Source organism: Vulpes lagopus, chromosome 23, assembly GCF_018345385.1.
Source record: "Vulpes lagopus strain Blue_001 chromosome 23, ASM1834538v1, whole genome shotgun sequence".
Lineage (NCBI taxonomy): Eukaryota > Metazoa > Chordata > Mammalia > Carnivora > Canidae > Vulpes > Vulpes lagopus.
In genome coordinates, this window is record NC_054846.1 from 4,647,168 (window position 1) to 4,663,237 (window position 16,070).

Here is a 16,070-nt window from a genome sequence, read left to right on the forward strand (position 1 = left end):
AGGGCTCCGAAATTTCAGGAGAAAATACACCCAATGAAAAAGTCCTCTCTCCGTCCCTGGCAAAGGTGAGGTTTGATCTAGTTTGAATCCCCAGAAAGAAAGTATGCAACTGGCTGCTCTCTTAAGACTAGAAAAAGAAGTTTTCTTTATTTCACACGTATATTCTCTTTAGTACATCTTTTGAGGAATTCAAATTACTCTTCGGCGTATGTTTTCTGAGAAACTCAGATTACTTTATGTCAAGCCTTCCATAAAATTACGTCATTAGAGGAATTTATGTTGTATTTGGTTATTGTACTATGCTGCATTTTTTTAATTTCACACTTTATAAAAATTTATTTTATTTTACAGTTTGAGAGAGTCCTTGATAGATGATATATGCCTAGAGAATTATACAATTTGCTGCGGTTGTTGAGCATATCAAAACTTCTTTTTGTACGATAATTTTTTTTTAAGATTTCATTTATTTATTCATGAGAGATACAGAGAGAGACAGAGGGAGAAGTAGGCTCCTCGCAGGGAGCCCGATGTGGGACTCGATCCCGGGACCCTGGGGGGCAGGACCTGAGCCAAAGGCAGATGCTCAACCGCTGAGCCACCCAGGTGTCTCAGGACCCAAAACTTGACAGAAAAGTCTTTAAGACCAATGATCTTTCAAAGATTGGTATTTGATATTAGTATTTCAAGAATATAGCTTTATAAACTTGCCTTATGGTGGAAACGTCCTAACAATTCAGTTAGTAAAATGATGAAATACACTGGCCGCAGTAGCTTAGGCATTATTATGGGCATGCCTTAATTCAGCATTCTTGGGAAAGACAGAAAGGAAAATGTCTAGTGAGTCCAGATTATATTTTCGACTCCAAAATATTTGCTGACATAGAAAAAAAGTTTACCTAAAAATGTATTCTTCATAGAAAATCAGATAATTTCATTTGTGATTCTCACTGCAGATGGAAAATAGCCAATCTGAGGTCAGAACCTTGTGGGTAGGGCAGCCTGGGGGGTTTAGGGGTTTGGGGCCGCCTTCGGCCCAGAGTGTGATCCTGGAGGCCTGGGATCGAGGCCCACCTCCGGCTCCCTGCAGGAGCCTACTTCTCCCTCTGCCTCTCTCTCTGGGTCTTTCCCGAATAAATAAATAAAATCTTTAAAAGAAAAAAAAAAAAAAAGCTTACTTCTCAGAATGTGACTTGAGGGAATGGAACCAACAGAAGGCGACCAGAATCCTCAAGAGTCATTACTCTTTACAAGAATTGAAGTTGCTGGGGCGCCTGGGCCGCTCAGCGGTGGAGCATCTGCCTCTGGCTCAGGTCGTGACCCTGGGGTCCCGGGATCCAGTCCTGCCACCGAGCTCCCTGCACGGAGCCTGCTTCTCCCTCTGCCTCTAACAAATAAAAAATAAAATCGAAAAATAAAATAAAATAAAAGACTCGAAATCCCTAAATCATATTTTCAGTCTCAGTTAAAAAAAAAGAAGAAAAGAGAAGAATTCAAAAAAAAAAAAAACTACAGATAGATGCCATTTTTCTCCGTTTAACCAGTGGTGGGGTCTTGCGCAGCGTGTGCTCCATTCACTCATTACAAGGGATATTTTAATTCTGGATCCTACCCCTTCTCCAATTGCATAAAAATATGTCTAATAACAAATATTTTAGAAAGATTTCCCGGGGGGGGGCAACCCCGATGTTCACATCACCATGTAAATAAGCCGGCTATGGCTGATGCTGAACTTTAAATAGTGTTTATTTTGCCTAATAGAGAAAACGCATCGTGGAGCGGCGTGGGCCCGGTCGCTGCGCCCTCCGTGGGGTCCTGCGGCTTCTCCCCCCCCCCCGGGTGCCCCGCCTGGGGCAGGGGCGCGACCTCGGTTCCCGAGTGGGGAGGCCGCGGGTCTGGCAGGTGCCCCCGGGGGGGGGGGCGCTGCCGCCGGGCTCGGGCCCCGGACCTGCTACTTTTTTTTTTTTTCTTTTTTTCTTTTTTTTCTCTTTTGGGTAAGGCCGTGCCCCTGATCGCTGTTAAGACGAGGGACGGACCGGGAAGGTCGCGGGGCGGCGAGCGGGGCGTGGGCCGCGAGGGGGCGCTGGGCCGCGGGGCCGGGGCGGGGGCCGGGGCGGGGGCCGGGGCGGGGGCGGGGGCGGGGGCTGGAGCCGGGGCGGGGGCCGGGGCCGGGGCCGGAGCTGGGGCTGGAGCCGGGGCGGGGGCGGGGGCCGGGGCCGGGGCGCCGTCACGTGGCCGCGCGGGGCGGAGTCAGGCCGCGGGGGCGCCTCCTGCCCGCGGGCTGCTCGGGGCCGGAGCGGAGCCGCGGTGCCTGCGCGCTCGCCGGGGCGCCGTCCTGCGGCTCGGGGCGCGGGCCCGGCGGGAGCCCCCGGAGGTGAGTTCCCGGCGGGCACCCTCGGGGGACGCGGGAGGAAGCGCCCAGGGACGGCGACAGCGGCGGGCGGGGGCCGGGACCCCGAAACGTGCGCGCGCCCCGCGGTGGCCCGGGTCCGCCCCGCAGCGGGGCTCGGGGTGCAGGCGGCTCGCGGGGTGCTGCGGGCGCTCGGGGCGACCTGCCCGCTGTCTCGGCGTCCCCCGGCCCGCAGGCGACCCGCCCCCTCGTCGGCTCTCCCGCCGGCCCTGCCCGCGCTTCTCCCAGCGCTTCTCCGGAGCGGGGTGCGCGGGGGGTGCGCGGAGGGTGCGCTGGGGGTGCCCGGAGGGTGCGCTGGGGGGCGCTGGGGGTGCCCCGAGGATGCGCTGGGGTGCGCTGGGGGGTGCTCGGAGGGTGCGCTGGGGGGTGTCGGAGGGTGCGCTGGGGGGCGCTGGGGGTGCCCCGAGGATGCGCTGGGGTGCGCTGGGGGGGTGCTCGTAGGGTGCGCTGGGGGGTGTCGGAGGGTGCGCTGGGGGTGCCCGGAGGGTGCGCTGGGATGCGCTGGGGGGTGCGCGGGGTGTGCGCGGGGTGTGCGCGGGGTGTGCGCGGGTTGTGCCCGGAGGGTGCGCTGGGGTGCTCGGAGGGTGCGCTGGGTTGCGCTGGGGGGCGCTCGGAGGGTGCGCTGGGGTGCGCTGGGGGGTGCTCGGAGGGTGCGCTGGGGTGCGCTGGGGGTGCCCGGAGGGTACGCTGGGTTGCGCTGGGGGGCGCTCGGAGGGTGCGCTGGGGTGCGCTGGGGGGCGCTCGGAGGGTGCGCTGGGGTGCGCTGGGGGTGCCCGGAGGGTACGCTGGGTTGCGCTGGGGGGCGCTCGGAGGGTGCGCTGGGGTGCGCTGGGGGGCGCTCGGAGGGTGCGCTGGGGTGCGCTGGGGGTGCCCGGAGGGTACGCTGGGTTGCGCTGGGGGGCGCTCGGAGGGTGCGCTGGGGTGCGCTGGGGGGTGCTCGGAGGGTGCGCTGGGGTGCGCTGGGGGTGCCCGGAGGGTACGCTGGGTTGCGCTGGGGGGCGCTCGGGGGGTGCGCTGGGGTGCGCTGGGGGGCGCTCGGAGGGTGCGCTGGGGTGCGCTGGGGGTGCCCGGAGGGTACGCTGGGTTGCGCTGGGGGGCGCTCGCAGGGTGCACTGGGGTGCGCTGGGGGGTGCTCGGAGGGTGCGCTCGGGTGCTCGGAGGGTGCGCTGGGTTGCGCTGGGGGGCGCTCGGAGGGTGCGCTGGGGGGTGCTCGGAGGGTGCGCTGGGGTGCTCGGAGGGTACGCTGGGTTGCGCTGGGGGGCGCTCGGAGGGTGCGCTGGGGGGCGCTCGGAGGGTGCGCTGGGGTGCGCTGGGGGGTGCTCGGAGGGTGCGCTGGGGTGCTCGGAGGGTGCGCTGGGTTGCGCTGGGGGGCGCTCGGAGGGTGCGCTGGGGTGCGCTGGGGGGTGCTCGGAGGGTGCGCTGGGGTGCTCGGAGGGTGCGCTGGGGGGCGCTGGGGGGCGCTCGCAGGGTGCGCTGGGGGTGCCCGGAGGGTACGCTGGGTTGTGCTGGGGGCGCTCGGAGGGTGCGCGGGGTGTGCGCGGGGTGTGCGCGGGTTGTGCCCGGAGGGTGCGCTGGGGTGCTCGGAGGATGCGCTGGGGTGCTCGGAGGGTGCGCTGGGGTGCTCGGAGGGTGCGCTGGGTTGCGCTGGGGGGCGCTCGGAGGGTGCTCTGGGGTGCGCTGGCGGTGCCCGGAGGGTGCGCTGGGTTGCGCTGGGGGGCGCTCGGAGGGTGCGCGGGGTGTGCGCTGGGGGTGCCCGGAGGGTGCGCGGATGGTGCGCTGCGGGTACCCAGAGGGTGCGCTGGGGGGTGCCCGGAGAGTGCGCTGGGGGTGCGCTGGGGAGTGCGCGGAGGGTGCTCGGGGGTGGTGCGCGGAGGGTGCGTTGGGGGGTGCTCTGGGGTTGCCCGGAGAATGCGCTCGGGGTGCGCGGAGGCACCGGTCGTCGGGACGGTGCAGGGGGGTCCCCCGGCCCCCTGGATCCTCCGCGCCCGCCGCCCGCGCAGCACCTGCCCCGCGGGGAGCGGACGGAGGCGAGGGGCGGGCTTGCCCGGGGAGGGGGCGCGGAGCCGAGCGCAGGCTCCCGCCGCCCCTGTGGCCCCGCCCTGGGCCCCGAGCCTCGGTGGGTCCCGGGTCCTGCGCTGGCAGCGGGCGGCGGTGGGAGCCGGCGGGCGGGGCTCGGGCGGGCGGCGGTGCCCCAGGCCGCCCCGAGGGGAGAAGGTTCCAGGGCCTCAGGCGGGTCCGGGGGCACCGACTGGAGCTTGGGCTCCGCTCGCCGTCCCGGGGTTCGGAGGATCCCTGGGCAGCCCGGTCCCCGCGGGCGCAGGTGTTCCCTGACTGATGGGCGCGAAGGGGGGGGGTCGGGGCGATTCCGCCGGCGCCAACCGAGAGCAGGCGGCAGGTGAGCGGGCCCGCGCGGATTTCCACGGAACCGCCCCATTCGGTTCTTTGGGGCGAGCAGGACGGAGCGGAAAGCCCGGGAGGGCTCGGGGAGGCGCGGGGGCCGCGCGGTGAGACCCCCCTGCCCCGCCCCGCCCCGCCCCGCCGGGAGCTCGCCTGCAGGTGGCTGCGCTCGGCCCGGAGCAGGTGCACCGGCCGCGACTGACCCGGAGCGCGGCCCCGCAGGAAGCCCCCGCGCCCAGAGCAGAGGCGGGAGGCCGGCGTCGGGTCCCGGGGGACGGATCCCTCGGAGGCGGCCAGCGGGCTCACTGGTGATGGATGCGGCGGCTCCATCGGTCCCTGATGGCCCAGGGCAGCTACGTGGAGATGCTGGGAGATTTAACAACCTTTAATTTTTGCAATGCCTGCAGTTGCATGTCTGGTTTTGAATATTGGGATAGTGGGTGTCAAATCACTTTTTTTTTTTTTTGCAAATATGATATATGCGAATTCTTTCTCGGTGATGTTTTCGGACAGTGATTCTTTCTCGAAGTAATCCTCAGGTGGGCTGAAAATGCGCATTTTTTCCCCCAATGCAGAACTGTTTTACCCAACTGGAATGACCACCAAACATGCACTTAGAAAAGGAAGCTTTGCAAACATTTAAAGGAAAAAAAAAATAGTTTACCTTTTCAGTGTAGCTAAATCAATGTCTGCTTAGAAAGACTATATTCCTTACATGTCCATCAGATATTTTTTCGGAGGTATCAGAGTTTCATTTCAGTTTTCAGTAAAGCCATCTGCAAGGAGCTGCCTTTGTAGCCCACACGTTGTAGATGAATTTTGTCAAGATAAGTCAATGGATGTAAATTTTCTGTTTTTCTTCCTTTCCACTATAAACACCTCAGTCTGTGTCTCCATTATCTCTAATCTGGATTATTGTATTCGCCTTTTAATGAATCTCCCTACTTCTTCTCTTTCCTACCTTAAATCTGTTGAAAACAGCAGCTAGAGTAACGATTTAAAACAAGCCATATGGAGGCGCGGGCAGGTCAGGCTGCCTTTGGCTCAGGTCATAATCCCAGGGTCCTGGGATCGAGTCCCACATTGGGCTGTCTGCTCGGCATGGGGGCTGCTTCTTCCTCTGCCCCCCTCCCTGCTTGTACTCTCTCCCTCTCTCTCTTTGTCTCTGAAATAGATAAAACAACCCATACAACTTCATGGGGTACAACCCTCTACCAAAGACTCCCCGGTGGGTACAACCCTCTACCAAAGACTCCCCGGTGGTTCTTCGTCTTTCCTAGAAAAAAAGTCAAACTGTCCCAGGGAGTAAGGCTTTACATAATCTGTTCCTCTTCTGCTTACCCTTTGTGATTAATTTTCTACTAGGCTGTCTCTTATTTATTCCACTTATCTTTGCTGTTTAGTACGCCAGGTACGCTCAAGCCTCAGGGATTCACCTTTGTTCTTTCCACTTGGGATGCGGTCCCCGACATATCTACCCGGCTTCCTCACTCACCACTTTCAGGTCTCAGCTCATACGCCACCTCTTCCAGCAAGCAGGGGCCTTTCCTACCACCCAGTACTAAAGGGCAGCTCCCAACAACCCCAGAACCCCTCTTTGCCTTATTTTTTTCTGTCTGAAACTTATCATCTGGCATATGATCCCTTTTATCAGTTTATATTTTCTTGGCTTTTGGTCCACAAGACCAGTAACTCAATGAGAAGGTCACCGTTGTCCCCAATAAAACCATGCCCGACACAAAATAAGTGTTGGATAAGTATTTCTCAGATGAATGAACTTTCTTTCAGAAACAATTCCCTTTTTTAAACATAAAAATGGAACATTTTCCCCTATCTACCCGACCTCATAAAATGATTATTGTAGTTAGCATCCATCTTGCGCGTAAAAGGACTATGACAGAATCCAGAATTAATTCACACAAGAACCTGCTATTCCAGCCATGCGCCTGCTATGTCAGTCAACACGTTTTTGTTCTAAATCTAGTATTTGCAAGGTGCTATGAGGTATATGCACTACTTATCTTAAAGAGCTTGTGTTTAATTGGGAAGAGCCAGTTAAGGATTTAAGGGCACCAAATGGTAGAATGGGTAGGATTTGGATTGGTGGTGAGACAGAAACCCCCAGCAAGGGCAAGGGCAGGGACAAAGATGAGTGCAAGAGGCTACAACAGGCTGGGAGGCGCTTGGTGGGCCGGGGAGCAGAGCACTCCCGATGGGGCTGTTGACGCAGGGAGCGAAAGGCAAAGGGCAGGAAAATGTAGAGGTCTTCAAGGGTCAGGCTGAGGATTGCACTCGTGTGTCTTATTCCAGAATACTTCCTCACCTGGTGGTGTGTAGTGACAGGGAGCCATGAGAAGTCAGAGGACAGAGAGGATGCACTTGCCTATCATGCTAGTTTTACTTTAAAAAATGAAGAGAAACTCACAATTAGCCAGTAAGTCATGTTGAATATCTTGACAGCAACGCGAGTGGGAAGTATGGTGCAAAGATTTTCTTGAATTCTTCAGTGAGGAATTTGCAAAGAAATGTTCGATTATCACTGACTTCTTCAAGGTTTGTTCTCAGACCCTAAGAGCCAGAGATTATTCTCTCTGCCTTTGGCATCCTTGAGAGAAAAAAGGGTGACGGCTGCATGAGTTCAGGAGCCATTATGTGTTATTGGTGGTTGCACAGAGGTGGAGCGAGCCATACTTCTAAAAACATTTACACTTGAAATCATTCTTAGTGTTAACTCTTCCATTCTTACTAAATGCTAGAAACCTTTGTTTTTATTCTTCAGCTTTATAAAGCCAAGTTGTGGTTTTATAATAAGAAACATCTCATATTCTAGAAAGCAAAAACACTCAAGGAAAGGTTCATTGGAGGGTGTCGCTTAAAAGGCAAATGTTCATTAAATTTCTTATCTCCTTTGAAATGGAAGTAAATCTGCATGATTTTCTTTATTCTCACATTAAAAAAAAAAGACGTAAGCGCAATTCCCTTTCTTAACACAGGCACAGTGGCCTGTTAATTAACATAAGAAATCCCAAATCTCGTATGTTTATTTAGCAATCTCAAGGAAATCAGATTTTTTTAAAAAGGAGCTTTTAATCTCTAAAAAACCCACTGTCTGCACTTTCTCTTGCTGGTAAGAAAAGAGTCTTTGTAACGCAAAATTCTGTGAAAGATCAAAATTGCCACTAAAATGTAGGTCCCTGCACTGAATCAGTATTAAAGTCGAGCGGGGAGGCAGGTTATTTATATGCATAAAGCCTTAGAAAGCCTTTGAAAGCTTCTGACATATTAATAAATTCTAGGATCTTAAAACTAGAAAGAACCTCAGAGCTAGAGCCTGGTAAATCTCCTACACAATGCAAGAGCTCCCCAAAAGTCTTTTATGTAGTAGCTGCAAACTTTGATGTCCGGAGCCCTCCGTAGTTTTTGCAGGCACTTGATTTCATTTGATTAAACTTGTGTTCCTCATAATAGGAAATTGGTTTTGTTTTGTTTGGAACATGCACTGTGGTATACTTGCCTTGGTCGTATTTCTAACTTGTGCAGTTACATTTCATACCCCAAGCCCAGGTCCTTACAGCACATGCTCTCCATTCAGACACGAGAAGACGTCCCTACCCTTCCTAGTCTTTTCTGGATTAAACGTCTTCTGTGCTTCCCACAGTCCTTCATACGACAGAGGTTTGATGTTTGACTCTGCTGATCATCGCCTTTTGCGTGACCTCGTGCTAAATAACGGCTGCCTTGAAGAGCTGTTCGGTGTATGGTGGAGCGGTTAGTACAACGACTTAGTGAATTATTTCATTTCTACAGTAAGAGGAAGAATTCGGGAAACTTCTGTTGTTTTTCTTTGTTTCCTATCTTATGTGTTAATCTGTGCACTAAAATTTTTGTGACACACTCATCTTTTCCAATGTTTAGCAATCTGTTGATTTGTTTTTTTTTTGTTTTTTTTTTAAATTTTAATTTTTTTAAATTTTTTTTATTTATTTATGATAGTCACAGAGAGAGAGAGAGAGGCAGAGATACAGGCAGAGGGAGAAGCAGGCTCCATGCACCGGGAGCCTGACGTGGGATTCGATCCCGGGTCTCCAGGATCGCGCCCTGGGCCAAAGGCAGGCGCCAAACCGCTGCGCCACCCAGGGATCCCTGTTGATTTGTTTATTTGATTTTTTTCATTTAGTTAGTTTCTTTAATTTTGGTTTATATAAGACGTGGGACATGAGATTTACGCACACCTGACTGAGTTACAGGCTACTACATTTTGCTGAATCGAAATGTAGAAATTGCAAGTCCAATTAAAAACATTAGGAGAGGTTTTTTTTTTTTTTTTCAAAATGTTTACACTGTCTCTGCTCTTCTAAAAAGATGTTTATACAGATTACATTTTGTTTCTTTATTTCGGTGTCTTCACTTAAAACAGTACTGTGCGTCAGAATTCATTTGGACTGCCCTCGATAAAATTAGTAACGCCATTGGTCATCTTCTCTTCACAGATTGTTCAGTTCAAGGGAATGAAGAATTCAGAATAATTTTGATAAGTGGATTGCAATATGGAGAATAAGCTGAACATTTGATCTGCTTTGAAGAATCGTATTTCCCCTTTGTCTAGAGTAATCCGTAACAACCAAACCAATCAAAATGAATTCAACATCATTTTCCCAGGTTGAAAACCATTCAATCTTCTGTAATTTTTCAGAGAATTCCCAGTTTTTGGCTTTTGAAGGTGATGATTGTCACCTGCCCTTGGCCATGATATTTACATTAGCTCTTGCTTACGGAGCTGTAATAATTCTTGGGGTCACTGGAAACCTGGCCTTGATCATGATCATCTTGAAACAAAAGGAGATGAGAAATGTTACCAATATCCTGATTGTGAACCTTTCCTTCTCAGACTTGCTTGTTGCCATCATGTGTCTTCCCTTCACATTTGTCTACACCTTAATGGACCACTGGGTTTTTGGTGAGGCGATGTGCAAACTGAACCCTTTTGTGCAATGTGTTTCAATCACCGTGTCCATTTTCTCTCTGGTTCTCATTGCTGTGGAGCGCCATCAGCTGATCATCAACCCACGAGGGTGGAGACCAAGTAACAGACATGCTTACGTAGGTATTGCTGTCATTTGGGTCCTTGCTGTGGTTTCGTCTCTACCTTTCCTCATCTATCAAGTACTGACCGATGAGCCGTTCCAGAATGTAACACTTGACGCGTTCAAGGACAAATACGTGTGCTTTGATAAATTTCCATCGGACTCCCATAGGCTGTCCTATACGACTCTCCTCTTGATGCTGCAGTATTTTGGCCCACTCTGTTTTATATTTATTTGCTACTTCAAGGTAAGAAAACGTTTCCCCCTACCGTTTCCATTTTAGCCTTCTTTCCACAGAATCCCATATTAAATTAGCAGTTCTGTTTGAACTTTTTTTTCCCCCCTCTCTGTAGATATATATACGCTTGAAAAGGAGAAACAACATGATGGACAAGATGAGAGACAACAAGTACAGGTCCAGTGAAACCAAAAGAATCAACATCATGCTGTTGTCCATCGTGGTAGCGTTCGCCGTGTGCTGGTTGCCTCTCACCATCTTCAACACTGTGTTTGACTGGAATCATCAGATCATCGCTACGTGCAACCATAACCTGTTATTCCTGCTGTGCCACCTTACGGCCATGATATCCACTTGTGTCAACCCCATATTTTACGGATTTCTGAACAAAAATTTCCAGAGAGACTTGCAGTTCTTCTTTAACTTTTGTGATTTCCGGTCTCGGGATGATGACTATGAGACGATAGCCATGTCTACCATGCACACAGATGTTTCTAAGACTTCTTTGAAACAAGCAAGCCCAGTCGCATTTAAGAAAATCAACAATGATGACAATGAAAAAATCTGAAACTTCTGTAGCATATGGTCCCAGAGGACAACTGTCTAAAAACAAGCACAACTTACAACATACTTTCATTACCTGCTCCCCCAAGGAATGAGGTCGTAATCATTTAAGAGACCAAGATTTGCTTGCCTTGCTTTCTGCTGCTTTTATTGTAGCTGTCGTAATTACGCTGGGACAAAAATGTACGGGCTTTGGAATCTTCTGGCAGGAGTTTCGACCAGAGGTCCTTGAAGTGCTTTTTTTGTAAACATCTGCATATAATACACTTTTATATTCTATTCGTTGGAATGACATTTCTTTAAAATATTACTGTTGACTGACTTTAGAGGCATTACATCTGATACTCATTAGATCGGGCATCCTGATTTGATTGCCTTAGATGGTCACTAGATTGGGCAATCCTGATGTGATGACACACATCATTTCAGGCTGTTACAAAGGTGACAGCATGCAAAAGCAGCATGCGAGATGTGCAGCTCAGCCCATGTCTTGCATACCCACAGTCCGAAGTCATTGAGGAGCGGTTTGCATTTTTTTTCTTTTAAATTTAAAACCAGACTTAATTTGCTCCTGATTATCACTTAACATAAAAATGCATAAAAAATACTTCTCAGCTGTGAATATCATGGGGAATTGGGCCACCCACAAGAATTAAGTGGGAAAGCAGTTCTCTAATTTCAAAACTATTTTGGTACCTGACAACCAAAGGATTTCAGAGTAATTAATTTAACAAGCAAATTAGTACTGCAGCAAATAGTTGAATTATATTCGTCTGAATCGGCAAGAGGTTTTCCATTCTTCACAGACTATTCAGTGTTTGTCGAGCTTTCTAGCGTAAATGTATATGTGACTCAACAAGCGTTTCCAGCTTACAGTATACAAATACACAAAGTGTATTTTCCATACATCAGTGCCTACATAGTAACTCATTCTTGACTTTTTCAATGTCCGTTCCTCAGAGAAGGACACCAAAGTATACTGCTAAAAGAATGTTCACCCTGGCTAGCAGGAATAAATACCTGAAAACTGACAACACTTCATATAGCCCATATTGACTTGTATAAACCGTGTGCCTTGTGGAGTCTTACGGATAATGTACTTAATAGAGTATGCAGTGGTTGTGTCATGTTCATATACTTACTTTCCTGCATTCTGTAATCGTGATTGAGCCTCAGAATCACTTGGAGCAAAGATATGTTAAAGAACAACATATAACTTTGGTGTATTATAGAAGTATTAAATGTGTTTGATTTTAGAAGGGCAGACATTTTCTTTATTAAAATGGTTTTTGCTTTTTCTGAGTAGTCTCTTCTATGTCCCTCTGGTCTTTCTTCAGTTTCTCTTTTTTCTTTTCTTTCTTTCTTTCTTTCTTTCTTTCTTTCTTTCTTTCTTTTTTTTTTTTTTTTTTTTTTTGGCTCATAGTTTCCCTCCCATGATGTTCCCACAACATCCTATTTCTGCTTATTAATGAAACATTTTCTACCCTGTGGTCTTCCTCCTCCGCTTCTTGAATCTTCTTGAAGGCAATGGCTACTTTACGTGACTCCATCCCTAGTGCATTTAACACAGTGCCAGATACTTTGAAGTTTTTTTTTTTTTAATATTCCTTAAACAAACAAATGAATAAGCAATAAATTTCCTTCCTTCTCATTTATGATCATACAGATGTTACAACTTGAAATTTTGAGGGGCTCCTCCTTCTAAGTTCATATTTACCAAGGAGATGTTTGCCCTCTTATTATGTTATTTTCCTTTCTAAGCCAGGCAAAAATGATATTTTAGGTTTCAGAGACTTGCTTGTTTAGTCCTGTAATTCAAACAAATATCAAACTTTTTACGTTGTGAGTGTTTGTATGCATCCAGATTCTATCTAACAATGACTTTAAGTTAACTGAACAAAGAAAAAAATTCTAAAACCAACTTTTAACGTACATTGGAAAATATCATCATCTTTCCTTACCAAAATCTGGAATTTTAAACATTTTTCTGCTTCAGGGGACTAATGGGAAATCTTGTCTTTCTCCACTTAGGTGCTATGGAAACAAATTGCTACTTGAGAACAGCCTTAACACGTAGGTGCTTCTTTGTCAGCACATTTGTTGAGATAGCCATTCCTGAGATTCTCGTTCAGCTATGTAGGCTGCTGATTCCTCATCTTTACATAAATAATGAACTGAATATAAAATCCTTTTTTTATCCATAGATGTTGATGAACTACTAGTAAAATCTGAATCAACAACAGATCCAGAGTGACTCAAGAAGAAATAAACATGCACGACAATAGCAACTACAGAACCACTGGGTTTTCTTAAATCCAAGAACAAATGAATCCATCAACTGTCTTAGTACAAGAGCATAATTACAGTGTAGCTTATATGAATTTAGAGTAAAATGATAGTAGCTAGAAGTTTTAAACACTTAGCGTGTGCCAAGTACTATGTCAAATATTTAAGTAGCTGTGAAGATGCATGACTAATGAGACCACTTCCCCTAAGAGGAACGTGAAGCTCAAAGTTGTAAAATTTGAGCCTCACGCTGCATCACAGGTGGAGCAAAAATCCAACCAAGGTCTGTCCGGGGCTATTAAACCAAGCAATGAGCTGAACCTATGATAGAGCTTTAGAAATAATTTGTTTTTCTCTCTTTACAAGTTAAATTATTAGGACATAATATTACTATTCACCGTCTTTCTGATTTTGGCTGTAGAAAGGAATGAAGTGAGGAAAAGTTGAGAGAAAATGGCCATTAGGATTATATGTGTCTCTAATTCCCTTGTGAATTAGAGAATTCTACTTAAAAATGGAATCTGATTACTCATATTAGTTTTGTTCCTTTACTGTTAGCTGCATATTCTCACCCATTTTCTATTCCACAAAATGTTACCTTTTCCAGAATGTCATAAGGAAGCATACCCCGTTTGACGCACTTTAATTTCTTGTGCTTCGCAAACGTGGTGGTTTTTGTTTTTTGCTTTTTTGTTTTGTTTTGTTTTTTTTTTTTTTTACAAATTGAAGTTTTGTGGCAACCTTCCGTTGAGCAAGTCTGTTGGTGCCATTTTTCCAACAGCATTTGCTCACTTCATGTCTCTGTGTTGCATCTGGGTAATTCTCACAATATTTCATGCTTTGTCATTCTCATTATATCTATGCAGTGTTCTGGCTTCTTCCAGTGAAAGCTGCCATATTAATGCTCATACGGATTCACTGGATATGCACGAAATGAGTCCCAGAGACAAAGTTACTGATCTACAGACTTGTATGGATGTCAGGCTTAGCATTTACCTCTTACATACTTAAGGGAGAGAGAGAGAGAAAGATTTTTTTATTAAATTGCCTCGTGGGAATGTTGCATTAAAATATGTGTCTGACTCAAGGTCTGTTACCAGATGTTCTTATTTCTACATTAGCTCGTGATATTACAAATGAGTAAATTGATGCCCACAGGAATCAAACCTAGATTTCTGTGATTGCAAAATCCATGGATTGTTCTTATACACCTCTACACCAGCAAACATTTAAAGTTTACTTGTTTTGCTTATTTTTCATGCAATCTATATTACTAGTTGAAAAGTGAGGAAAAGTAATCAAGCAAAATATTGTGCTTTTCCCAAATGACCAAAAAAAAAAAAAAAAAAGACTTGTTTTTCTTTTTTTTTTTTTAATTTTTTTTTTTTTAATTTTTATTTACTTATGATAGTCACAGAGAGAGAGAGAGAGGCAGAGACACAGGCAGAGGGAGAAGCAGGCTCCATGCACCGGGAGCCCGATGTGGGATTCGATCCCGGGTCTCCAGGATCGCGCCCTGGGCCAAAGGCAGGCGTCAAACCGCTGCGCCACCCAGGGATCCCCAAGACTTGTTTTTCTTATTTTTTTAATTTTGCTAGTGTTTTGACCCCTACTTTTTTATTTTCTTTTTTATCTTGAGCCTTAGTATTTTAAGGCTTCTAAAACAAATTAGTGAAATGAGTAAGCACCCATATCAAACATTTTCTCTCATTCCATCAGTCTCGTTTTATTGCTTATTTCCTTTTAACACTACTATTCATTCATTCCTTCTAGGTAATCTTTTTCATTTTTTTTTTAATTAAAAAAATCGCTGGGACTTAACAAAGGTCTCAGGTCACCAGTACATATATTTTTTTAAGATTTTATTTATTTATGTATTCGTGAGAGACACACAGAGAGAGGCAGAGACACAGGCAGAGGGAGAAGTAGGCTCCCTGTGGGGAACCCAATGGGACTCAATCCCAGGACCCCCGGGATCACATCCTGAGCCGACGGCAAACACTCAACCACTGAGCCACCCAGGTGTCCCCTAGGTAATCTTCATAGACATAAATGAAACGCTTGTAATGCACCAATCTCTCTTGGCCTCAGCACTCTTATTTGTGAAATAAGGAAATTAGGCTAAATAATATCTGTATTATATGCAGATCTATCTACATCTTATATATATGGTATATCTATATCTAATCTCTATTTTATATCTAAGATAGATAAAAGCTCCAAAATCATGTGATTCTATTTAAGTAAATCTAAGAATGAATTAAGAGAAAGGGGATACCTGTTTAGGGACTGTTTCCAGGTAAAATGTTCTACTTGTAACAAGTCCTCTCAGAGGGGTTATCCCGAAAAATAAGGAGAGACATGGTATGGCAAAGTAAGAGGCCTGTGCCACACATAGGGACAGACTGGGGAAAGGTGCAGAAGCTAAACATGTGACCAAAGGGAAACAAGTTTGACTGGAAGACAATGTAAGATTGAGGTAGACTGGGGAAGTCGGGGGTATGGAGGAGCCAACTGGGGGAAGGCACCTGATTTTCCAAATGGGAAAATTTTTTAAAGGTCATATAAAAGACATTTTAAGACTGGGAACAGAATAAGATATTTAGAAATATATTTGGGTGTGAACGAAGTTGGGGAGAGGAAAGCAAATTGCCCCAACTAATGGACTCTATACAGAGTGGAATTCAGATGCAATATGGCCTATAAAGAGCATAGGACCACAGAGGCCAGGAGATTGTGCTGAGGTCCAAGAAAAAAGGGAAAATCAGTAATCAGTAAGTGTTGAAAGGAAGACGGTGGTCTATCTTTCCAATAAAAGGTTTGAAATTGGGAAACATATAATAAGAAAGTACTAATGCGAAATGACAACAAACACCAGTAACAAAAGCGATCAAACAACCTCATTCCCAATGAAGGAAAAGGGCTATGGGGAAAGAAATCCTTTGTCATCAATGGCTAGTAGTACAAATTATTTCATAGAGGCTGTACTTAAAGTTACCAAGTGAGCGCTTAGAACTCTGCAACAAGCCATAAGTCAGACACTGCTGTTATTTTAGATAAGGAAGTCGCAGTTCACAAAGATTACATAGCATTC

General features: G+C 47.7%; 2 protein-coding genes across 6 annotated transcripts in view; one reads left to right on the forward strand and one right to left on the reverse strand.

Moving 5' to 3' along the window:
* NPY5R (neuropeptide Y receptor Y5) overlaps nucleotides 1–16,070 on the reverse strand; it is a 45,200-nt gene that overhangs the window by 17,054 nt on the left and 12,076 nt on the right. Inside the window, exon 2 of one of the 5 annotated variants that reach the window (XM_041738651.1) lies at nucleotides 1,176–1,384. The exons of the other annotated variants lie outside the window; for them this stretch is intronic. The gene's annotated coding sequence lies outside the window, so the exon portion shown is untranslated. The remainder of the gene's footprint in view (nucleotides 1–1,175; nucleotides 1,385–16,070) is intronic. 5 annotated transcript variants of the gene reach the window in all.
* Nucleotides 2,225–11,989, forward strand: NPY1R (neuropeptide Y receptor Y1). Its single transcript, XM_041738653.1, has 4 exons — nucleotides 2,225–2,371; nucleotides 8,463–8,572; nucleotides 9,295–10,135; nucleotides 10,242–11,989. The coding sequence occupies exons 3-4, from the start codon at nucleotides 9,440–9,442 to the stop codon at nucleotides 10,692–10,694; spliced, it is 1,149 nt and encodes a 382-aa protein (XP_041594587.1). The 5' UTR covers nucleotides 2,225–2,371; nucleotides 8,463–8,572; nucleotides 9,295–9,439; the 3' UTR covers nucleotides 10,695–11,989.

Coding starts and splice junctions, on each gene's coding strand:
- NPY1R (XM_041738653.1), top strand. CDS start 9,440: ATGAATTCAACATCATTTTCCCAGGTTGAAAACCATTCAATCTTCTGT. Junction 10,136..10,241: donor TATTTATTTGCTACTTCAAG/GTAAGAAAACGT, acceptor CCCTCTCTGTAG/ATATATATACGCTTGAAAAG.